Genomic DNA, 21,436 nt, shown 5'->3' on the forward strand with positions numbered 1-21,436 from the left:
GCCTACTGCTTCTCTCACACCGCAAAGGTCAGGACGTCAGATCTACAGATAGAATGGAATAGAATAGAATAGAATAGAATAGAATAGAATAGAATATATTTTATAACCATTGTGTCAAGAATCATGAAAATAAGCTGTCCTTTTTGTAAGAAAGTAATAATTAAGACCAAAAACTTAACTAACTTAACTAAGACCAAGGAAAAATACAAAAAAACTCACCCCCCCACCTGTGGGCACCCCCCCCCACCACCACCACCACACACATGTATGCCATGTGTTACCATTGTCCAAGTAAGACTCCGCTGTTGCACCATTATATCATGCAAATCTCAATGTCTAAAGCAGAGCTGCCACTGCATACGTTTAAACATGTGACATGTGCAGTGCGAAATAAGATGAAATGCAAAATTACTTTTAGTTGGCTTGTATGTTGTTGTTTGGTTTTGATACCCCTAATCTCTATTTTCTTTTACTTTGTAGGGTACATTTCATTTGCAATGAAAGGTATTAACAGATTGATATCCAGCCTGACAAACTTATGTTAATCCTATAAACATAATGGGCATTATTCACCAAGTTATATCTAATAACACACATTCTCAAGAAACCCACTGAGGAGAAAGTAGATCTATTTGGAGGCTCCATCAGATGTACATTAAATGTATGTATTCAAATGAAAACTAAGCAAGGCCCACACAAATAATGCATTTTAGTTTACATCACTCATGATATTACTTGTAATATATACATTATTATTTCTATTTTTTACCATCTCATTGTGAGGTTCTGTAATGTCTGTAATATCTGTCTTTTTTCTATTCTGCAGGGAATGCAGACTGGGAATGCAGAAGTACTGAAAGAGGCAATGCTACAGGTATGTGCCATGTAACATGTGGCGTCATCATGCAAAGGCACCTGCATGGTGAGTGATGACAACAGTAGTAATAACAAAGATTATTTAATTCTAATGCATTTAGATCGTCTCTGGTAATAATAATAATTACTGATAGATAGGTAGCCTATGTAGAGTGTCTTATACTGTAAGGACGGTTCCTTACTTCTATTTCAAAGGCCAGCCTCATTGTAATGGAAGTTGGAGCACATCCTCAACTTTTGCCTTTGCTCACAATCCCATGACTTTCAGGAAAAAAAAAACATTGTTCTTTATACATGGGTTCATAGTTTTTGTTAACACAATTTTTTGTGGAGGGGCAAGACAATGGTAGCAAACGATGTGAGCTAATTTTTTGACTGACAGCGGTTTCCAACAATCAGGGGTTGAGTTGTGCGCAGATTGTGTCACGCAGTAAGGGGAAAACAAAAATATAGAACCCATGTATAGGCTGAATATACAGTATCTCAATATCAGATACCTGATTATGCATGTAATTATATGATTGATGCAGAAAAATAATAAATTCTGGTAGATGTGTGAAATAAAAACACATTACTTTATGTTCTCTCCCTTTACATAGAAGGGACTGAAAATGATCCTAACACAGGTATTGTATGTGTACGATTTTTTAGTCGTTATCAATGTGCGCCATATGTTATAAATTAAGTTAGCATTTTTGTTTTATTTTCCATCAACACCGTTTCACTTTTCACAATTTACTGTGTCAAATAGGTGAATGTGTACGAAGTGAGACAAAATTACAGACTACAGAAATGTCAACCAACACACTTACACAAGGTAACTACAATTTTCCAAGAAATGACACATATTGCAAAAAGAATTTCCCTTCGGATTAACAAATAATACTCTACTCTACGCTAGTGAAGTAAGCACATGATAATACATGAATTGCAAATGCTTTCAGAAATGGCAGAGAAGTCAACAACAACAAATGCCCAAATTATTAGGAAAGCAGGTACATTTTACAGGAGATTTTTTAAACAGTGTTTGCCCTGCCTGAGTGTTGAATGAACATTTACTGATCTGTGCCTTACACTTTGCAGGACGGGAAACAATTTTAGGAGATATAGGTACCTTAAAATTGTTTAATAAGACTATAATACAAAACAGAGACAATGACAAGAGAAATAATATTTTGTGTGAATTTGTTTTTTTAGTGCAACTTACACTGGATGAGAAAACAGCTCCTGGTTTCCTGAAAGTGGAGACAAAAGCAAAAAGACAACTAGTAACATGTAAAGACCCAGGCAAAATGGCTGCTCAGGGAACCCAGCATCCTCATGTTCTGTGTAAAGAGAGGTTCAGCTCACATCAGCACTACTGGACGGTGAGGGGTGAATCTTTCCTGGGAAAGCTGCCTGATCTACTATCCAGGCAGTCCTGGTATGTGGGAGTGTGTACAGCCACAGCAGCAGAGAGTAAGGTGAAGCTTCCTCTAACTCCAGAAAATGGCTACTGGGTTCTTCATTATCAGAAAGGAACTGGATTATCCACCAACAGTGAACCTACTTTTCCTACATCAGGGAGGAATGATCATATTTATGTACTCGGAGTGCATCTAGACTGTGACAATAACACATTATCATTTTACAACTCTGACGAGGACACACATATTTGTACTTTCTACAACATCCCTCCACTGAAGACATTCATTCCACTCATCTGCCCTGGTGTCAGTGATGGAGATCTCATGTATTTAGTAAAAAATGTGTATTTTCAGTGTTAATGATTTTCTGATAGTATATGCATATACAGTATTCAATGCATGCATTCAATGTTATCAACATGGTCTACACTGCACATTAGAGCGCGTATATTGCCCGTGAAATGCAACACTGTAGATTAGAATCATCCCTGTGTCCTGGGCTCAACGATGACAACTGTGTGATTTAATTTTTGAAATTCTCTCTGCATAAACACAACTTCAATGTATGAAGACCAGGAGAGGAGGAGAAGACAAATTGTGACACCGCACTACATTATATTAGAATGTTAGGGGAAAGGGGAATTGGAAATGGGGGAAATAGAAAAGTCCAGGCAGATGAGAGCAGTCAGTCTGGCATTAGCCAGATCATGGCAGACAGGAACCGAGATGCATCTTTACTTTCATAATCCAGTTCTACTCTATCATGATTAAAGAAAGTAGAGTGGAGAAGAGCGCTTGCTTGCTGGGAAATGCATTGACCACGGTGTCAGGCACGTGCACAGCATAGTTGCCCTTTTGCCCACCTTGGCTGATGTTGTCCTTCCAAGGGAGGGGGAAAATAATATGCCAATTATCATTTCATTTTTCAATATCATTTGATTTCGGTACAATTCATAATTTTGATTGAAGTTTTCTACAACAAAGTCTTCAGAGTCAGTCAAACGAATTCACCAGACCTGTCGAGAATAGGCACGAGCGCGGGTGCTCAACAACTCCACTGTGGGGAGGGAGAAGCGCTGCACACGACAGTCGCTTGAGCCCCTATGAGCAGTGGCGGAACCAGACATTTATTCTTGGGGGAGCAATGGGGTAGCCACATGAATTTCACAGGGGCATGCTCTTACACAAAGAAAAAAAACACTCAAACACTATAGAATAGATAAAGACAATGATTTTCATAGGTTCTTATGACACCTGTGAGTGTTACCAGATTGAGCGGTTTCCGATGGTCATCTATGGGTCAAAGAACGGCTTTGGGCAGATACATATTCTGTAGATTTTTGTTCATAATCAAGACCTCTGTTTAATTCTGGCCGGATTTTATTCTTAAGGTGTTCTTTTTAGTATTTTTGGGTTGGTAATCATTGGTCACATTTGGCAACCATAACACCCGCTGTGCACCCTACAATTGCACCCTTAAGTTATAGGTCTCCTATTATGTCAAACAGTAATCAGTTTGTTTTTTTAAAGATTTTTTTGTGATTTGACCCTCAGAAACCCATTGCATTGCAAATGGCAAGATTTACAAATAACTATATAGTGCCTTACATTGACTGAACTTTACTCAAATTAGGCCTACATATCCCAACACCACACAGTCATTTCCGGAGAGAAAATAGTAGAAAAGATCACATTCCAAGTAAAAACATGACAATTTTTGTATACTGCTAGCTGTCTTTTCTGAATACATTTTAACCATTGTAGAAGTAATTATTTAATATGTAGATGTGCCAGAAATGTGGGAAACATGAGTTTTTTAGAAAAGTGATATGGAGGGCTGCTCTTATTTGGAAGGAAAACGCCTAATACCTGGGTGCTAAGTCATTGGAATACACAGACAGGTGTGTACACCTGTAGGCTATCTGTGTTTGTGTATACGAGAATCATATAGTGATTTGAGATGATAAAGATAAGTGTTTCACTGAAGCCCTATTGCAGATTTTTGCAGAGTTTCTACAGAATTCTCAGAAATGCACTTAAAATGTTCTGCATCAGAGACTTAGTAAAATTAGGTTGAAAGGAAATGAATGCTTAGGTGTCTGATAGTTAATCAAATTATTTTCTACCATCTGTGTTTTTATGTAATCTCAAATACTCATTAGCATATAGTCTATTCCAACACAAAGACAGCAATTAGCATATGCCAGTGAATATTTGGACTTTAGACATAGAGCTCGAAAGTGACGTCACTTCCCCCGATTTCATGGGACCTCACCTGCGTTTTTAGCCGAAAATCGTAGCATGTAATCCAATGGCGGTATTAAAATGATATTTCGATCCCCTTCGAGTTGTGCCACGAGCTCCATATATGTTGTTTCTGATATTTTTGCTTAATTTTTCGTACTAACCCCCAAAGTTTTTAGAAAGCTGTGTTTCTTCACATTTTTCATGCCGACGGCCTCAGAACAAAACATTGATACTTCTGCATGAATAATCTTTATCTAGCCTCTTAAACAGCATATTTGTAGCCCAGCGCATATCATGACTGAGATCCGAAGATATTTACTCTCTACCATGTTGTTAGGTGGTCAGCTTAGGTCCCGTGAAACGCGGAACTAAGGGGCGGGACTTTCGAGCTCTATGAGGTTTGAGTCGAATTCACAGGAATTAATCATGAAACTTTCATTTACCACCAAAAACGAATCTATTGATTTATCACATGGGATATAGAGCACTATATAGTACTGAAAAATCTTAAATGACACACAGCTAACTTTACATTAAAAGGAAAACGAAATGAGTCTGGACTGAAATAAGCTGTTATTTCTCTAATGCTTTTCTTCTTCAGGATGGAAAAGCACACATCTGCCATTCACATTGCCGTCAGACCGTACAACATAGAGTTCCTATACATACCACTAGACAGACAGCATTCTAAGCTTTCGAATGGTACCCCATATGCCCAAATTCACGAGGGTGGTGTGTGCACAAACTTGCATCAAAATGTGTGTGGGGAAAATGGTTATCCTTTCTTCACTCGCGATAGCGATTTGCAGAGATCTATGCGCTTCGTGTAACGCGAGTGGGCGGGGCTACTGTCCATTTTCTGGGGGAGCACTTGGGGTAGCCAATCAGATTTATGGGGGGGGCAAATGCTACCCTAGCCACCCCTGTAGCTCCGCCCCTGCCTATGAGGGACACGAAAGATTTTGAAGATGTCTGGTAGTAGAGCCTGAAAGGTGAGCTTGAAATGTAGCCTGAACACAGTAGGTCTACATATTAGGGTACAATATATGCTCACAATCAAGCTCTCTAAAACAATGTTGAGTAGGACATTTAGTGATCATAAATCTGCCAGCCAGCCAGCCGTAGGTGCCACGTTTAGGTAGCAAAAAAAAACAGACGGTCAGTCAGCTATAGCTATGCCTCGGAAAAATAGGCTATGACTCACGTTTCAACTGATTTGCTTTGTAATTCGTATTTTTGATTGAAGCTTCCTGTCTACAACTACTAGAGTCGGATTCAGATTCACCTGACACCTCGAGAGATAGGCAAAGGGAGGGGCCGAGTGTGCGTTGCGAGGGGGGCACGCGCTGCTCGGAGGGGGTGGGGGGGGGGGGGGGTTTCAAGAATGCATGCGACTGGGCAGAGACACTGCGATTGCCCTGACGGCCTGAGGTGAGCTTGAAACATAGCAGCATACACAGTATCAAAATGGGCTACATGATCACAATTAACGTTTCTTAAATCCGATGTCGTTACATTTAGTGATCCTAAATAATCTGACAGCTGGATGTGCCACATTCGGATAGGCTATTGGGGGGGAAAACCTGACAGCCAGCTAGCTTGCATTCAACGTTTTACATGGCTCAGGTTGTTTTGTGGAAGGCTATCAGCTGTGTTCAGAGAGCCAGAGCAAAAGTCAGATGATGTCAGGGAAGACTGTGAAAGCACAGAAAGGAGAGATGAGCATGAGGATGAGAGGAAAAAGAGGATGACCTCAGATGTTGAGATGGAGGGTTTGGCAGAATCAACAGATTTAGATTTACTGAGGTTGGCTAATCCCACAGATCCAGCTCATGTGCAGAGCAACAATCTTAAATATGACCAGAACTTAATCAGATTCTGCATACGAGCGGCAGCTGCGAGTTCTGGCCCCGGTCGAAAGAGGATATCTGGTTGTCAATGTTCAGTTTGTGGCCAAATAACTTCAACTGTTGGTCAGTGTTAATGACCTGTTCAGAGTCCTATGTCCTGTTCCACACTCCAGCCTTGGCGATAGTGGCATTGCACTTAACCATACCGCCACTGACAGTAGATGAAGAAAGTGACTTCACTGTGCTTGCGGCCATACTGTACTCTTATGACATGAGTGAACCTTCTTCTCTCTACTGTCTCCCGCCCCTTTTTGATTGGTTGGACCCTTAACCCATTTGCTGCCTTGCTGCACCAAGTTGACATCAGCATTAAGGGGTTGTTATTCACAAAACTACAATGCTTAAATAAAGCAATCACACACTGTCAAATTGGGACTGTCAATTGTCGTGGGTTACGGTTAGGAATTGCGGGCACCACAAGTTTCTTTTGGTTATGCTAAAATGTTAACATGCTAATACAATTATGCAAAACAACAGGGCTGTATGGACAGGTTAACAGAAGTCTTTCTCTAATAAGAATATTTCTTGGTTGGTATGTTGGTATGTCAGTTAAAACATAAATACAGAGCCTGTCCTCCCCTAGTTGCAGTGATCCTACAGGGGGCACGAAGTCACTGGCTGTGACTGCTATGTTCTCCCTTTCTGTTTTACATTTGTGATGGGACTATTCTTGCTGTCACTACATGATTTTGTAACACATTTTTTTGTAAATGTTTTATTTAATAAATGTATTATTACTTGAAATTTGAATTTGGTGTGGTCCCTCCTTTTGTATGTCAAAACAACTTGAGCCAACTTGGTAACTACTAACTACGGTGTAAAGAACAAGTCCGACAGGCGGACAACAGATGCGTCCGTCTATGCCCGTTCTGAACCTTTTTTGCCCAAACGCCCCCTTGGCCTCCTCATAACCTGTCAAGGCAATTTATCAATAAGCCTACCATGTACTGTATAAGCCTGGATTTGAAAAAGTACCATAGGATTTCAACAGTGTTGGGCAATTTACTGAAAAACTGTAATGCATTGCTGATTACATGTTACTGTCTTTTCAAAATAATCCCTTACACTACATTTAGCAATGTGGGGACCTAAGGCGAATTTAGGTTAGGGGGGCCATCGGTCCATCCCATCTCACATTTTTTTTTAACATAAAATCTCTATTTTTGTTAGGCTATTTTTTTTTTTTATCACGATTTTTTAATAATTACAAACATAAAAAACAGGCAAACATTACAACCCTTTCTGGACAGATTTCAATGAATAGGCTATTTGCAATTTTGCATAGGCCTACATTAAATAAACTGAAATGTGAAATTCTCTTTTCACTTTAATATGAGAGCAGTGATGACCCCCCCCCTCACTGAAGTGTTATTTCATGTGTGCGCATGATGCGGTCACCTATTTGAAGTGACGTTGATGTTGGATTTCATGGAATACTTTTAAATGCCGCTTTGGGAAGAAAACAGAGTAGGCGACAGGTGAACTGTCTTTCTGTCAAAACAGTGGTAAGTCCGATTTAATAAATGCGATGTAAATAGATCGGATTAAGAGTTATTTTGCGATGTGTATACATGGCACTTTCACTTAAATGCGATTAAACGTCTGGGGAAAATAAAGCATTGCGATTGGACTGAGGACGCACGTGCTGAGCGAGCCAAATAAGGCACGGGGGCGTGGTTCAATGCCACCGAGATGCAGGTCATCTTCCCCACGAAAATCGTTCCCTCAGGCGGACTGAAATCACAACATTTCCCCCTTTCTCCCTGGATCATTTACAATGCTACATTAGCTACCCTGTTAGCATAGAAAAACGAGTGGTCAAATGGTAATGTGGAATAACTTTGTTGTGCTTCATTACTTCGTGGGGCACTTTTACATCAATATATGGAAGCCACAACATTTATAGTCTCTTAAATTAAGCAAAACTTTCATGTGAAAATCAACAGGAAGTGCCGCCATGTTTTTCTCACTGGCAAAGAGCACGGTCTGTTGGCCATAGATGTGTACATAGGAAACGCTATCTGCAAATGTCTCATGCCTTCCTATTTCATGGCACACATGGATGGAATATGCATACAGACTTCTGTGCTTCTGCAGTTGTGTCAGATAATGCAATCAATCAGCTGCGTAGCCGGTTTGCTAACCATTATGGTAGACGTTTTGGTTTGCACGCATGAGCTCCAGGCCAAAACTGAGCTCTGCCACTCCACTGAGCGACTGCCACCTTGTGGACACAAGAGGGAATCACAAGAGGGAATCACAATTCAGAAACTCATCACGGGAGGGCGGACGGACGGACGGAGGGACGGACGGACGGACGGACACCAAAGCCTCTTATAGAGATGCGTGGGACGCATCTAAAAACAGTACAGGAAACCTAGCAAACAATCTTGACTTAACACAGTTAAGAGTAGAGTATGTCATATTTGTTGTAGTTTATTAACTTTTTTCAAGAAAATGCATCATACGTTATTAGTTTGTTACTTAGTAAATATTCATGAAAATATGAAGTTTGGGACTGGGCAATATAATGACAATGCCTAATTTGTCCACAAGCCCACAATACATTGCCTTTAAAGAAATTTGATACATAGTCTACGTAGTACATCTGCATACATTTCCAAGTTATGTAGCACATTTGAAATGCTACTGCACTACATGCACTTTACAGCAAAGTTGGTTTGCAGACCGGTGCATTTTTGTTAGGAGGCTGGCCACCATACTGCTGATAATGCACAGGAACACACTGGTTACCGACTCTATCGCAGGCCACCTTGACATGCTGAGTAACACAGTGTATACCATACACTACACACCTATTTTCAAGCTTACTTTTCACATGACACAAGCCGATTCTATCTACACTGATGCACAAGTTCTGTGAAGCACGTCGGCCTCTCCCGTTGCAGATCAGTGTGAATCTGGCAACCGCCTCCTTCTTGAAGAAGGACTGCACTCGTTCTCTGCCACACAGTTCCTTGTCAACCAGGTATTTGCTCCAAGAATGTTTGCTTCTTGTGTTGAAGTCATACTCGAGGATGTGTTTTCTCCTGAAGCTGTCAAAGGCATTGTTGTTGAAGTTGTGTTCACAAGGGTTATTGTTGTAGTTTGGTAGACTGAAGAAATGTTCATCTGTGAGGTTTGTAGGATGAAGGCTGTCGATTTTGTTCAGAAAGATTCCTAAGAGTACAGCAAGAGCCAAGGATGCCATAACTCTTTATTTTAGACCTATTGACACAATGATTGAAGCCACATTGACACAAAGTAAAATTTGTGAAACAAGTAAAATGACTACGGAGAGACAAGATGAACAAAATGTACTTAAAGAACACATTTTTGTTTTACTCATTTATAAAGTTGTCTCTGTGTAGTTATCCCATAAGAACAATAACATTTACTAGTGTGTGTAGAACATGATCTCAACTCACTGTGATAACGTCCTGAGGTATTCAGCGTTGTGTGTCTGTCTGTGCCGAATATCGTAGGCATATACTTATATTTAGCAGACTTAATGTTTTGTGATTGGCTGACGAGCATTGCTTAGCGCATATTGGTGGGTAAAGCCCAAGACAGACTGTAGCCGAGAGGACGTTTATGTGGTTATCACATTAACTGTGTTCACTGCTTACAGTGTCTCCAAGCCTGAAGTTCCTCTTAGCAATGCATCTGAGATGAGGTGTGTGTTTTCATGTGAGACATTCATAAAGTAAAGGAGATTGAATAAAGGATGGCTTGTGTGTGTTGTTTACATGTGTATTCAGTGACCTCGCTGTTTTGGTTTGTAGTGACTTTTCTTATTTTTTTGTAGCTGGACACACCCTTCTACTACTTGACTTTCTTTTGAGTGGCTCTGGCTACACGTGGCACTACTGAAGAGAGCCCAACTTTGTTGTCATCAAGAGTGAAAGGGTGTGAGAGGCCTTTTAATGTGAAGGCTGACTGTTGCCATTATCCAGGCTGCGTTTGGCAGCTAAAAGCATCTACAAAGTTCCTTTTTCTCAGTGCCATGTTTCTGAATTAGCTGTAGGTCACTTTGGGCAAAAGCGTCTTGTATGTGTAATGGAACAGTGCCTTTGCTGGCCAAGCCCTGAGTGCACATCCTGGTTGAATGCAAAATATTCACTTCCACAGTAAATGGTACACACAATATTTTAATAGCAAAGCAACACAACTTGCACTCAATGTGGTGAAATACTTGCCCTATGCCATGGCCTAACAGTAGGGCATTAGTTTACTCAGCCAACAACCGAATCGATTCCTGGAAGGGTCATTTGCCGGTCCTTCCCCATCTCCCTCTCCCCACTCATTTACTGTCCCTCTGTCAGTGTCCTATACAAAAATAAAGCACAAAAGCCCCAAAAATGAATTAAAAACAAATGTAGTGAGCTACTTTATAAAGTGAATGTGTAACATTTTGCATAGAGTTCCTGTCTCTGTTGACCACAACCCAGCAGCAAATAAAAAACGGCAGACAGCTATAGCACGGTCAGCACGGCAGACAGCTATACATTCATCTTCAAACAGGAATAACCTTACGGTACCTGGACACACCCTTTTACTGCACAACTCCATCACTAAATAGGGGTACAGGTCTTTTCATCGAATGGATTCTTGAGAGGGGACCATTCGAACAAAACGTTGGACCATTCTTATAAGGCAGGGGATCTTTCGTCGAGGACGTTCCGTCTACCGCAAAAGCCTACGAAAAGCCACTTAAAATTGAAAGAGATGCGACTTTGTTGTCAGCAAGGGTGAAAGGGTGTGAGAGGCCTGTCAATGTGAATGCTGACTGTTGTTATCACCCCGACTGTGTTTGGCTGCTAAAGCATCTACAAAGTTCCTTTTTCTTAGTGTCAATTTGGGCAAAAGTGTCTGGTATTGTATGTGTAATGGAACATTGCATTTGCAGTCCAAGCCCAGAGTGCATCCTGGTTGAAGGCAAAATATCCACTCCCTTAGTACAAGTGCTTTACAGTATTGTGGTAACTAGCAACACAAGTCACACTCAATGTAGTGAACTAATTTATAAAGTGAACATGTGGACATTTTAGATAGAGTCAATGTCTCTGCTGACCACAACCCAGCAGCTAATTATAGCACAAACAAGCACTGCAGACAACTACGCCTTCATCTTCTTGTAAATATTAGCCTACTTTATTACTTTGGAAATATACATGCAGTACTTTCAAAACACTAAACTTTAATGTATACCACTTCCAAAATGCTAAAACAAGACAATAGATTTAGCACAATTTAAAATAAATCAACGACCACATTACAGAACAGTTAATCAAAGTACTGCACTTCTGCACTTAACTGTGAAGATGGTTTACAGACCGGTGCGTAATTGCTCACCATATTTCTAAAGCTAAAACTTCCTTGTCAGCTGTTTCTAATTACACATATTAGTGATGGTGCAGTGAGAGAAGACCATAACCTCACCGGTAGACATTTTCTAGAAAAAAATCACACTTTGGAGTGGAAGTGCATAACAATCATGCACACCACAGAGGGGAGGCAACTTGGACAAGATGCTTCCCCAAAGGGAAGTGTTCTGGATGTACCGCCTACAGTCTATGTCCACAAAAGTTATGAGTGAGGATTTTGAGATAACATGTTTTTTTTGTAAATGCCATCTTTCTATGCTGTCTGTCTAAATCTTTGTTCTATTGGTGTTATTTTGTGTTGGAAATCCCTTGACCCACTCCGGTAGATGGCGCAGTGAGTATTCCACTTAATGAACAGCATCATTGCTTGATGTGGTGGAGCGCTCACTGTGCCATCACTAATTAGTAATAATTAGCAACAGGTGGCAAGGAAGTTGTAGCTTTAAAAAGTGCCGGAGACAGACAGGAAGTATGGCACTGATGAAGCCTCTTGCACCCGAAACATCTGTCTAACCCTGCAATGGATGAACACTACAGAAAAGAGAAAAAGAAAATAAAGAAGAAACTGAGTGTGATCTATTCCCTACATTGCAGACACAACGCAAACAGCATGAGCACTTATTTACTTACATTATAGCACTTAGATGAGCACTTACTTACAAACAAACTTAAAATGAGCTTGGATAGAGTGCCTGTCTCTGCGGACCACAGCCCAGCAGCTGATAGATGATGAATGATATAACTATCACAAACAAGCACTGCAGACAATGCTTTCCTTTTCGAATGGTAATAACCCTTCTCAGCACAAGTAGCACGTGTCATCCCATTACAGTGTGACATTCCCATCTTTTATTTTCCCTTTCATAGTACTACTAGTACTACTACTACTACTATAGTACTACTAGTCTACTACATTACTACTTCTATACTACTAGTACTAAGTAATAATAATTATAGTGGTAGGCTGGTGGTGGTAGTAGTAGTAGTAGTAGTAGTAGTAGTAGTAGTGTTGGTGGTGGTGGTGGTGGTGGTGGTAGTAGTAGGAGGAGGAGGAGGAGGAGGAGGAGGAGGAATGGTAGCAATGGCACATCAAAAAAAATAGTCACTAACAAGTCCCTAGTGTCTTTTATGATAAAAACATGGCATGCATTTGCTCTGACAAAATGACCTTTATTGCTATCACTACATTGGAAGTATCAGACAATGACCAAAGCGGCATCAAAAAACAGTACAGGTAGCACAGAAAAAATCGCACAGTTTAACACAGTTAAAGATAGAGTAGGCTATGTAATATTTGTTGTAGTTTATTTCCAGGATATATGCTGCCCATTTAAAATCTTATCTTTTTCATGAAAAACTCACCATATTTTGCGTTGTATCACTTAGTAAATATTCATGAAAGTATGAAATTGGGACAGGGTAACATAATTACAATGCCTAATATGTCCACAAGCCTATACGTGTCTTTAAAGAACTTTGATAGGCCTACATAGGCTACGTGGTACAGCTGCATACATTTCCAAGTTATGTAGCACTTTCGAAATTTAACCTTATACCACTTCCAGAACACTACACAAACGTGCCTCTGCACAACAATTAGATTAAACACAATCATTTTTAAAATTAATTAACGACCAGATTACTGAGGAGTTGAACAAAGTACTGCATTGCTGCACTTTACAGTAAAGGTGGTTCACAGACCGGTGCATTATTGTCAAGACGCTGGCCATCATACTGCTGATAATGCACAGGAACACACTGATTTGCAGGCCACCTTGACATGCTGTTTACCACAGTTTAGTCTACCATAAACTACACACCCTGTATTACTGTGCCTACTTTTAACATGACACACAAAGATTTTATTGTCACTAACACACAAGTTTTGTGAAGCACGTCAGCCTTTCCCGTTGCAGATCTGTATGACTTCGGTAGCGTCCTCCATTTTGAAGAAGGACTGCACTTGTGTTCTTCCACACAGATTCATGCGATCCAGATATTTGCTCCACGATCTTCTGATTGTTGTGTTGAAGTCATTCTTAAGTATGTGTTTTCTCGTGAAGTCTTCAAAGGGATTGTTGTTGTTGTTGCTGGGTTCACAAGGGTTACCGTTGTAGCTTGGCGGACTGAAGAAATGTTCATCTGTGAGGTTTGCAGAATAATGGCTGCAAATCTTGCTCGGACAGATTCCCAAGAGTACTAAGAGTACAGCAAAAGCCAAGGATGCCATACTTTTGTACTTCAGACCTATAAAGAAAACAAGAGAGACCAAATTAGCACAAAGTGAAATGTGCAAAAAGGTAAAATTACAGTGAAACAAGAAAGAGGAAAGAGAACAGAAAGAGCGTGTCATCTATACATAAAATAAGACAAAATTCGCTAAATGTTGTAAAGAATACACAGGAACATATTTTTGTTTACTTTTTCAAAGTTGTCCTTTTATAGTTATCCCTCGGCTACGATATTTCCTGTTGTGTGCAGTACATGATCTCAACTCACTGTGATAACGTCCCTGGAGGTATTCAGCACTGTAGGTCTGTGGCAAATATTGATATGAATATTGATAGGCCTATACTTTTATTTAGCAGACTTTATGTTTTGTGATTGGCTGACGAGCAATTCTTACTGCCTATTGGTGGGTAATGTCCAAGACAAACTGCATGCGAGAGGATGTTGATGTGGTTATCACATTGTTTGTGTTGAACTCTGACAGCGTCACCCAGCCTGAAGTTCCTCCTTTTGCAATGCATCAGAGATGGCGTGTGTGTGCTCTTATGTGACTAATATTTAAGTACAGTAAGATTTGCAGCAAGATATAAATTTTCATGTCATAATGAATACTTAGAATTTGATGGTGGTGGTAATCATTAAAAATGTAACATTTGTCAATGGGCAGCATGAATTCTGGAAATAGACTACTAAAAATATTACACAGTGCACCTTTAAGTGTGTTTTGGTAGCCAAGCTGTCGTGGCATTTCTTACTTTTTGTAGCTGCACACACCCTACTGCTTACTGTAACTCCATCTTTCTTGTGAGTGGCTCTGGCTACAGTTGACACTAAAGAGAGGCCAACTTTTTGTCAGCAAGAGTGAAAGGGTGTGAGAGGCCTATTCATGTGAACACACTAACTGCTGCTTGGCAGCTAAAAGGCATCTACCAAGTTCCTTTTTCTCAGTAGCCTACCATGTGTTTCTGAAATAGCTACTGGTCACTTTGGGCAAAAGCATTCGGTAAGTGTAATTGAACGTTGCTTTTGCAGGCCAACTTGGTTGTCGGAAAGAGTGAAATGGTGTGAGAGGCCTGTTAATGTGAATGCTGACTTTTTTCATTGCCCAGGCTACATTTGGCTGCTAAAGGCATCTACCAAGTTCCTCTTTCTCAGGGTCATGTTTCTGAATTATCTGTACGTCACTTTGGGCAAATGCTAAGTTCTGGTATTTGTAATGGAACAGTGCCTTTGCAAGGCAAGTACAGAGTGTGCATCCTGGTTGAATGCAAAATATTCACTCTAGGTGGTGGGCCCAGTCTCATATCTTGTCAGTTCGTTGGTGTTAACGAGTGGCAACTTTATTTTTGCTTATATAACCCCCTGACAACCCATTAATCAATATTTTGGCTGTTGCCATCCTCAAAACTTGCACATTGATTTATAAAAATGACAACAAAAACTAGCCGACCGAGTGACGTCACGTCAATGCAAAGTCAACGAGGCAGAATACAGCTAGCACGTGCATGCTACCCGGACCCGTCAGATTTCATGGCAAAAAGTTACAAGTTGGGGGGTAAGTGGGCTCACTTGTTGTGTACATGCAAAAATATATATTTTCCTCAAACTTTCAGAAGTGCTCTTTTTCGCTGTTAGTGTTCGACTGTCTGACCATCATTGGGCAATGAGAGATAAATGTCAAAAAGAGGACAGGTCTGTTCCCTCAAAGCAATAGAGCAATGAGGTGACGGAGGTAGATCAATTCGCCAAAAAACTACGTGTCAGTAAAGAAATGCAAGCTGTGTTGTTTTTTCCAGTAACAGGAAAATGGTCAGGAATGAAATGCCTACGTTGTTTCAATGATTAGGTGAATTATCTGCCTATGAAAAAAGCCCGATATGCGGATAAATATTCCCTTTTCAACTTTGAGGGGCGGAGACTTCCCATTGACTGTGCATTATGTGACGTCACCCCCAGTCTTTTTTATTTTCGTTATTTTTTAATATCAACGTGCAACTTTTCAGCGTGGCAACAGCCAGAATATTGCTTTACATATTGTCAGGAGGTCATATTAGAAAAATCAAGCGAGAGTGAGAACGAAACTCGTTTTCTAAAGGAGCTACGAAATCTAGCCCACCGTCTACTCCCATTGTGCACAGTATTTTGGTAACAAAGTAACACAACTTGCACTCAATGTAGTGAACTACTTTCTAAACTGAATATGTGAACATTTTGGATATAGCCCCTGCCTCTGCTGACAGCCCAACAGCTAATTATATCACAAACAAGCACTGAGGACAGCTATGCATTCATCTTCAAATGGTAACAACCCTACGGTACCTGGACACAACCTTCTACTACTTACGTAACTCATTGGATCTTTCTTTTGAGTGGTCCTGGCTACAGTTGGCACTATACGCCAGCGTTGTTATCAGCTAGAGTGAAAGGGAGTGAGAGGTCTGTTGAATGTGAACGCTGACTGTTGCCATCACCCTGGATGCATTTGGCTGTTAAAGGTGTCTTCTACCAAGTTCCCTTTTTCTGCAAACCGTGTTTGATTGTCTGTATGCTTTTGAATTTGAATTTGAAAGTTCAAGGGCAAATGTTTAATCTAAGTTGAGGATTATTAACCGAGAGAAGCAGCTTTGTGTGTAATTGTGAAGTAGTTGTCTTTAGTTATTTAATCCCTACTGTACATGGTGTTGCATAGATCTGCTTGACTTTGAATGTTGTACAACATTCACATTCACGTTTTACATGATGTACAATCATTGATCAAACAAAATCTGAATTCTTAAAAAAAAAACCCTGATGCCCACAGCTCCACCTCTTTCTTCTCACTGCCATTTCACTCCTCCGATGAGGCCAGAATACTGATTGCTATCCTGGGGTGCATGTCTTAATAAGGTTGTTGTAACTGATTTGGTTGCAATGCAATTTTAATTGGCTGCCAAATAGCTGTATGGTTAGCAACGACACTTTCCAGAAAAGAGGTCCTGGACTACAAACATCAGGCTAACCAAAAGAATGTGTGTACACAAGGCTGGACTGGGTCCATTTTTTGCCTCGCATGCACAGGCCTCTGTTGTAATTTATCCTAATTGGCTCAGTCCACTCTGTGTATTGAAGATGGACCTATATAGCCTGGTTTCTACCAGACCTCTGTGTGTGTTTTTAGCTCCGGAGCCCCCTGGTGATGCTCCAAACACACACATTAGTTTGGGAGCAGCCACTACCTAGTAGTGGAGCTCACAAAGATGCACGAACCTACAGGTTGAGCAAGAGCCAGGAAAGGACCTAGTCCACCAAAATTGTGAGCTGGTCCCCAAGAAAAAAGGAACAGCATCGGCCCCTGAGTACTAGCGGCCCACTGGGAAAATGCCCTGTAGGGCCTATACCAGCCAGGGCTGTACAACAAATAGTCCTGCAGGAGGAGTCTGTATGCCATAAATGAGGGTACAAACTACAGTTACGATCCAGACATTTAGAGGGCCATCATTTCAAATAGGATATCAACAGGATGTGGCATTCAAAGCATAGGCCAAATTACTCTCATTAGCATGGACTGCAAAATAGAGTAGTGGGAATGAATGAGGCCTTTATTAGGAATAATAACAGGAATAAAAATATTGAGATAATTAGCATTATAATAATGTTAGCAAAACTATAGTTATACAGAATTGCACATCATATTTGAAATTAGAAAAATCCTGAGAAAACACAAGACTGCGGAAATAGCCTATAGAAAGCACTTCAAACAATTCCGTGTCCAGGAGCACGGAAAACAATTCCGTGTCCAGGAGCACGGAATTTTGGCAAAATCCGTGCTCCTCGACACAGATTTTGTGTCCTTAACATCCGTGTCCAGGAGCACGGAAAAATTGGAGATCATGTTGTCATATGAGTCATTAGCAATATTATAAATTTTATATTAGCAACTAACCGTCATATGAAATGTAAACTATTATTCAATTGAGATGAAACCCAACAAAAACTCACACATACAGTACAGTATTACACAACATTTAAAACTATCTAAAAAAATTCAAAGTAGTAGTAGCAACTACGCCCTCCTTAGTATGAAACCGTCATACTGCCCATGTGGGTCTGGAAAGTGGTCACGAATGGCCCACACACAACAACTGGGAATGACGACCACTGTTTGTCCTGCACCCAGAGTCCCGCACCTCCATGCAACAAACTGCCTGTACGCCGCATGCCTATACTGCCTGGCGTACTCTGCATCATCCTGAGGGTCCGCCACGGGACTCAGTTTGTTCCATAGCACCCGAGCCAAGGACAGACCTCCCTCGTCTAGAACGTATGCCTCCATTTCCGGAACCCGTGAAATGCAAGTCGCTGGTGGCTCTCTGCAGCATTTCCTCTCCACCAATGTCGGCATCTCTCGGCATCTACCACAGACACACCAACATGGCTGGCCCGTGAAAACAGGCCCAAGAGTTGGACGGGCAGAAGGTCCGTGCCACTTGTTTAAGACTTCAAAAATCAAACTTGGGTGCAGAGTCAAACACTGCTCCAACACTTCGTGTGCCTGGCTGAGGTTCAAGTTGTTTATCTGACCCTGATAGTAACAAAAGGGAGAATATGCATAATAAGAATATGAAGTTACCAAAACAAGTAATAGTAATAGCAATATACATACTAGGTATATGTAGGCCTATTTAAATTGGACAATAACAGTTGACTCAAAGAGCTTTCAAATACTCACACACACACACACACACACACACATACACAGTTCCACATCAGCTCTGGAGGCTGCCGTGTGGCACAATTGTCTGGGGTACAAAAAAAACAAACAAGAAATTATCGATATGTAATCAGTCAGAATACCAATACTCACACGTCCATATAGAATCCTCTGCATGCGTAAATCTCTGACTTTCATTAAGTCCTCTTGACTGAGATGATCCTCCCAATTTCGTCTACCTCCAGGGCTATGCTGAGAACCATGCACTCCATGTCCACGGCCCATGGCAGATGCTCTACCTCTGGGGGATCGGGATGTTGAGGGCACATCCTCATCATCTGATGCCTGTGTCATCGCCTCAAATCTCTGTTCATAGTTAGGAGATAATAAAAAATGTGTCAATGAAAATTAGAGAGTTATTGTACAGACAGTACATCCTAAAAAGCTAGCTGACTGTACCTTTAAAGGAGCACTGACTAGTTCTTTAGTCTTAACAAACTGTCATTCTTCTTAACAGGGTAAAAGGCGTATCAGACTTTGCTGCCATTCCCCAGGGACTAAAATCCAGTGTTGGGAGTAACTCGTTACAAAAGTAACTAATTACTGTAATGCATTACCTTTTTGAGTAACGCAGTAATGTAACTGATTACAGGGGGAAAAATCGGTAATATATCCTCGTTACAATGCAAGTAACTTGCACATTACAACACATTTTCTCACCTAAATTTTGTGTGGGTATTTTGTTTTCTTTATACAATGTTCGCGGATCACCGCGAGATCAGCTATTGCCTACGATAGCCAACGTCCGCACAGAGATTTTCACGCAGAACATTGCTTCCTCTTTCACGCTTCGTCTCTCGAAATGGCAGGCTGACAAAGGATGACCGATCCAGAAGATCCAGCTTGCTCGTTTTCAAGATGGGTATATGCCCACTACTTTGACTCCATTGAAAATAAGGACGCCAAGAACATTTACGTTAAATGCACACTGTACTTGAAACTCAAACCGCTTTCCACGTCGAAAAACAGTAGCCTACAAACAATTTGACGATTTGAAGAGGTGCCATAGCACCACCAAATTAGTCAGGAAAGGAGGGGATGCATCCCATTCGCACGAGACAGGGACACGGCAGGGTAGGCTATCCAACGGGGGGGATGAGTACGTTGCACCCCCCTCACTTTTGTTCAACTAAACATCACTAAAATTGAAATAAATCAATTTGAAATAAAATATTATAGGCCTCTTGGCTCATTAATGCTTATTATATTTCATAGCTTCAGCTGTACTTATCAAGCCTCAACTCCACTATCGTCCTTGGCATTGTTCAACAACGTTTTACAAAATCTGGCACATATGGGGGGTTGGGGGGTCGGACATAAAAAAAAAAGAAATTGGAAAAAAAAAAAATCCAACTGGACGATGACCAAACCTGACAACCAACCGGAACCAAACTTTTATTTTTCTTAGGCCTTATTGTATGTGGGTAAGACGCAATTCCTGAAAATGTTGGTTTTCAGTCTGTTGGCTTCCAAAACGACTTGTGGATGGCAGGTGAAAGTCATGCCACCTCATAGATTTGCACTGTAGATTGTCAAATCCTTATTTCCAGTCATTTTGGCTAAAGTAACTAAAAGTAATGCAAAAGTAGTGTAATGCCTTACTTAAAAAAAGTAATGTTGTAATGTAAGGCATTACTTTTAAATGACAGTAACATGTAATAAGTAGTGCATTACAGTTTTTGAGTAACTTTCCCAACAGTGCTAAAACCACACTCATTTAGTCAAATAATATTTCAGTCCAATTTCCAAATGCAGTTGTAATGCTCACTATACCCTTTACTTGTCAGACTCAGAAAAAAGTAATCGCAGTGTATCTTTGTTCAGGCCTTGCCGAGATTCAGACCAGCTACGGAGTGAATACCGGTAGGTTTGTTAAAATTATTTATTATTATTAAATTCTCCAGGTGGAAATAAAGGAAATTATAGTGTTAGCAATACAACTGTATTTTGAAATTGCAAGCATTCCAGGTCAATACTATTGCCATGATGGTTTCAGGCATCTCATGCAAAATATGGGACCACAAACAACCACATCTTACCACATTTCTGTAGGGACCCAGGCGGACGTACTGATGGTTTAGGGGCGTATTACTGGAATGGTTCGGTGACTTGGGTGGTGATGCGGGCACTCTCATTTCCATGTCCTCTTTTCTTCTATCAGTTTCCATGTTAAGGTCCGCTTCCTCCTGTTGTGTGTCTGTGTTTACTTCCAGTGTAGGTTCGACTTCGCTTTCTGCTTTCACCTCTTCTTTTACTTTCACTTTAGTTTCACCATTCATCTCAGCTGCTGTTTCCTCCTCTTTCATGTCTTTCACCAACTCCCCCTCCTCCTCTTCCTCCTGAGGATTTTTGAAGACATGGTCTTCCTCCTCTTCTGTGTCCAATGTAGCTCTACATTTCATTTCTGCTTTCACCTCCTCATTTACTTTCACTTCCATTTCCTCAATCAGCTCAGATGTTGTTTCTGCTTCTGGGTCCGTCATCCTCTCTTCCTCATCATTCTCTGTATGATTTATGAAGGCAAGATATGTTTCCTCGTTTTCTTTGTCCGAATCTGCTTCCACTGTAGCGCTCACTTCCATTTCTACTTCCCCCTCCGCTTTTACTTCCAATCTCATTTCCTCATTCTCC

The 21,436-nt window shown here is 40.7% G+C and overlaps 2 protein-coding genes across 2 annotated transcripts; one reads left to right on the forward strand and one right to left on the reverse strand.

The window, feature by feature from the left end:
* The first annotated feature begins 475 nt into the window (after positions 1-475).
* On the forward strand, positions 476-9,554 carry LOC134437338 (E3 ubiquitin-protein ligase TRIM39-like). Its single transcript, XM_063186830.1, has 9 exons — positions 476-504; positions 827-874; positions 1,476-1,502; positions 1,628-1,693; positions 1,821-1,871; positions 1,960-1,986; positions 2,074-2,608; positions 6,171-6,301; positions 9,349-9,554. Exons 1-9 carry the CDS (start codon positions 498-500, stop codon positions 9,552-9,554), a joined length of 1,098 nt encoding a protein of 365 aa, XP_063042900.1. The 5' UTR covers positions 476-497.
* Positions 9,555-17,635: 8,081 nt separating this feature from the next.
* On the reverse strand, positions 17,636-21,124 carry LOC134437765 (uncharacterized). The gene is made up of 3 exons (XM_063187296.1): positions 20,845-21,124; positions 18,899-19,111; positions 17,636-18,616 (listed from the first exon to the last, which is right to left on the reverse strand). The coding sequence occupies exons 1-3, from the start codon at positions 21,109-21,111 to the stop codon at positions 18,098-18,100; spliced, it is 999 nt and encodes a 332-aa protein (XP_063043366.1). The 5' UTR covers positions 21,112-21,124; the 3' UTR covers positions 17,636-18,097.
* Positions 21,125-21,436: the final 312 nt, after the last annotated feature.

The sequence above is a fragment of the Engraulis encrasicolus genome, chromosome 21 (assembly GCF_034702125.1).
Source record: "Engraulis encrasicolus isolate BLACKSEA-1 chromosome 21, IST_EnEncr_1.0, whole genome shotgun sequence".
Lineage (NCBI taxonomy): Eukaryota > Metazoa > Chordata > Actinopteri > Clupeiformes > Engraulidae > Engraulis > Engraulis encrasicolus.

Bases quoted from the DNA above. Each gene is read 5' to 3' on its own strand.
- LOC134437765 (XM_063187296.1), bottom strand. From the start codon at position 21,111: ATGAAAGAGGAGGAAACAGCAGCTGAGATGAATGGTGAAACTAAAGTG. The intron at 19,112-20,844 runs GTAAGATGTGGT...AACTATGAACAG, and splicing joins TGGGTCCCTACAGAAATGTG to AGATTTGAGGCGATGACACA. The intron at 18,617-18,898 runs GTGAGTATTGGT...TGTTACTATCAG, and splicing joins AGAGGATTCTATATGGACGT to GGTCAGATAAACAACTTGAA.
- LOC134437338 (XM_063186830.1), top strand. The intron at 1,872-1,959 runs GTACATTTTACA...TACACTTTGCAG, and splicing joins CCAAATTATTAGGAAAGCAG to GACGGGAAACAATTTTAGGA. The intron at 6,302-9,348 runs GTTTGGCAGAAT...CTCCCGTTGCAG, and splicing joins CTCAGATGTTGAGATGGAGG to ATCAGTGTGAATCTGGCAAC.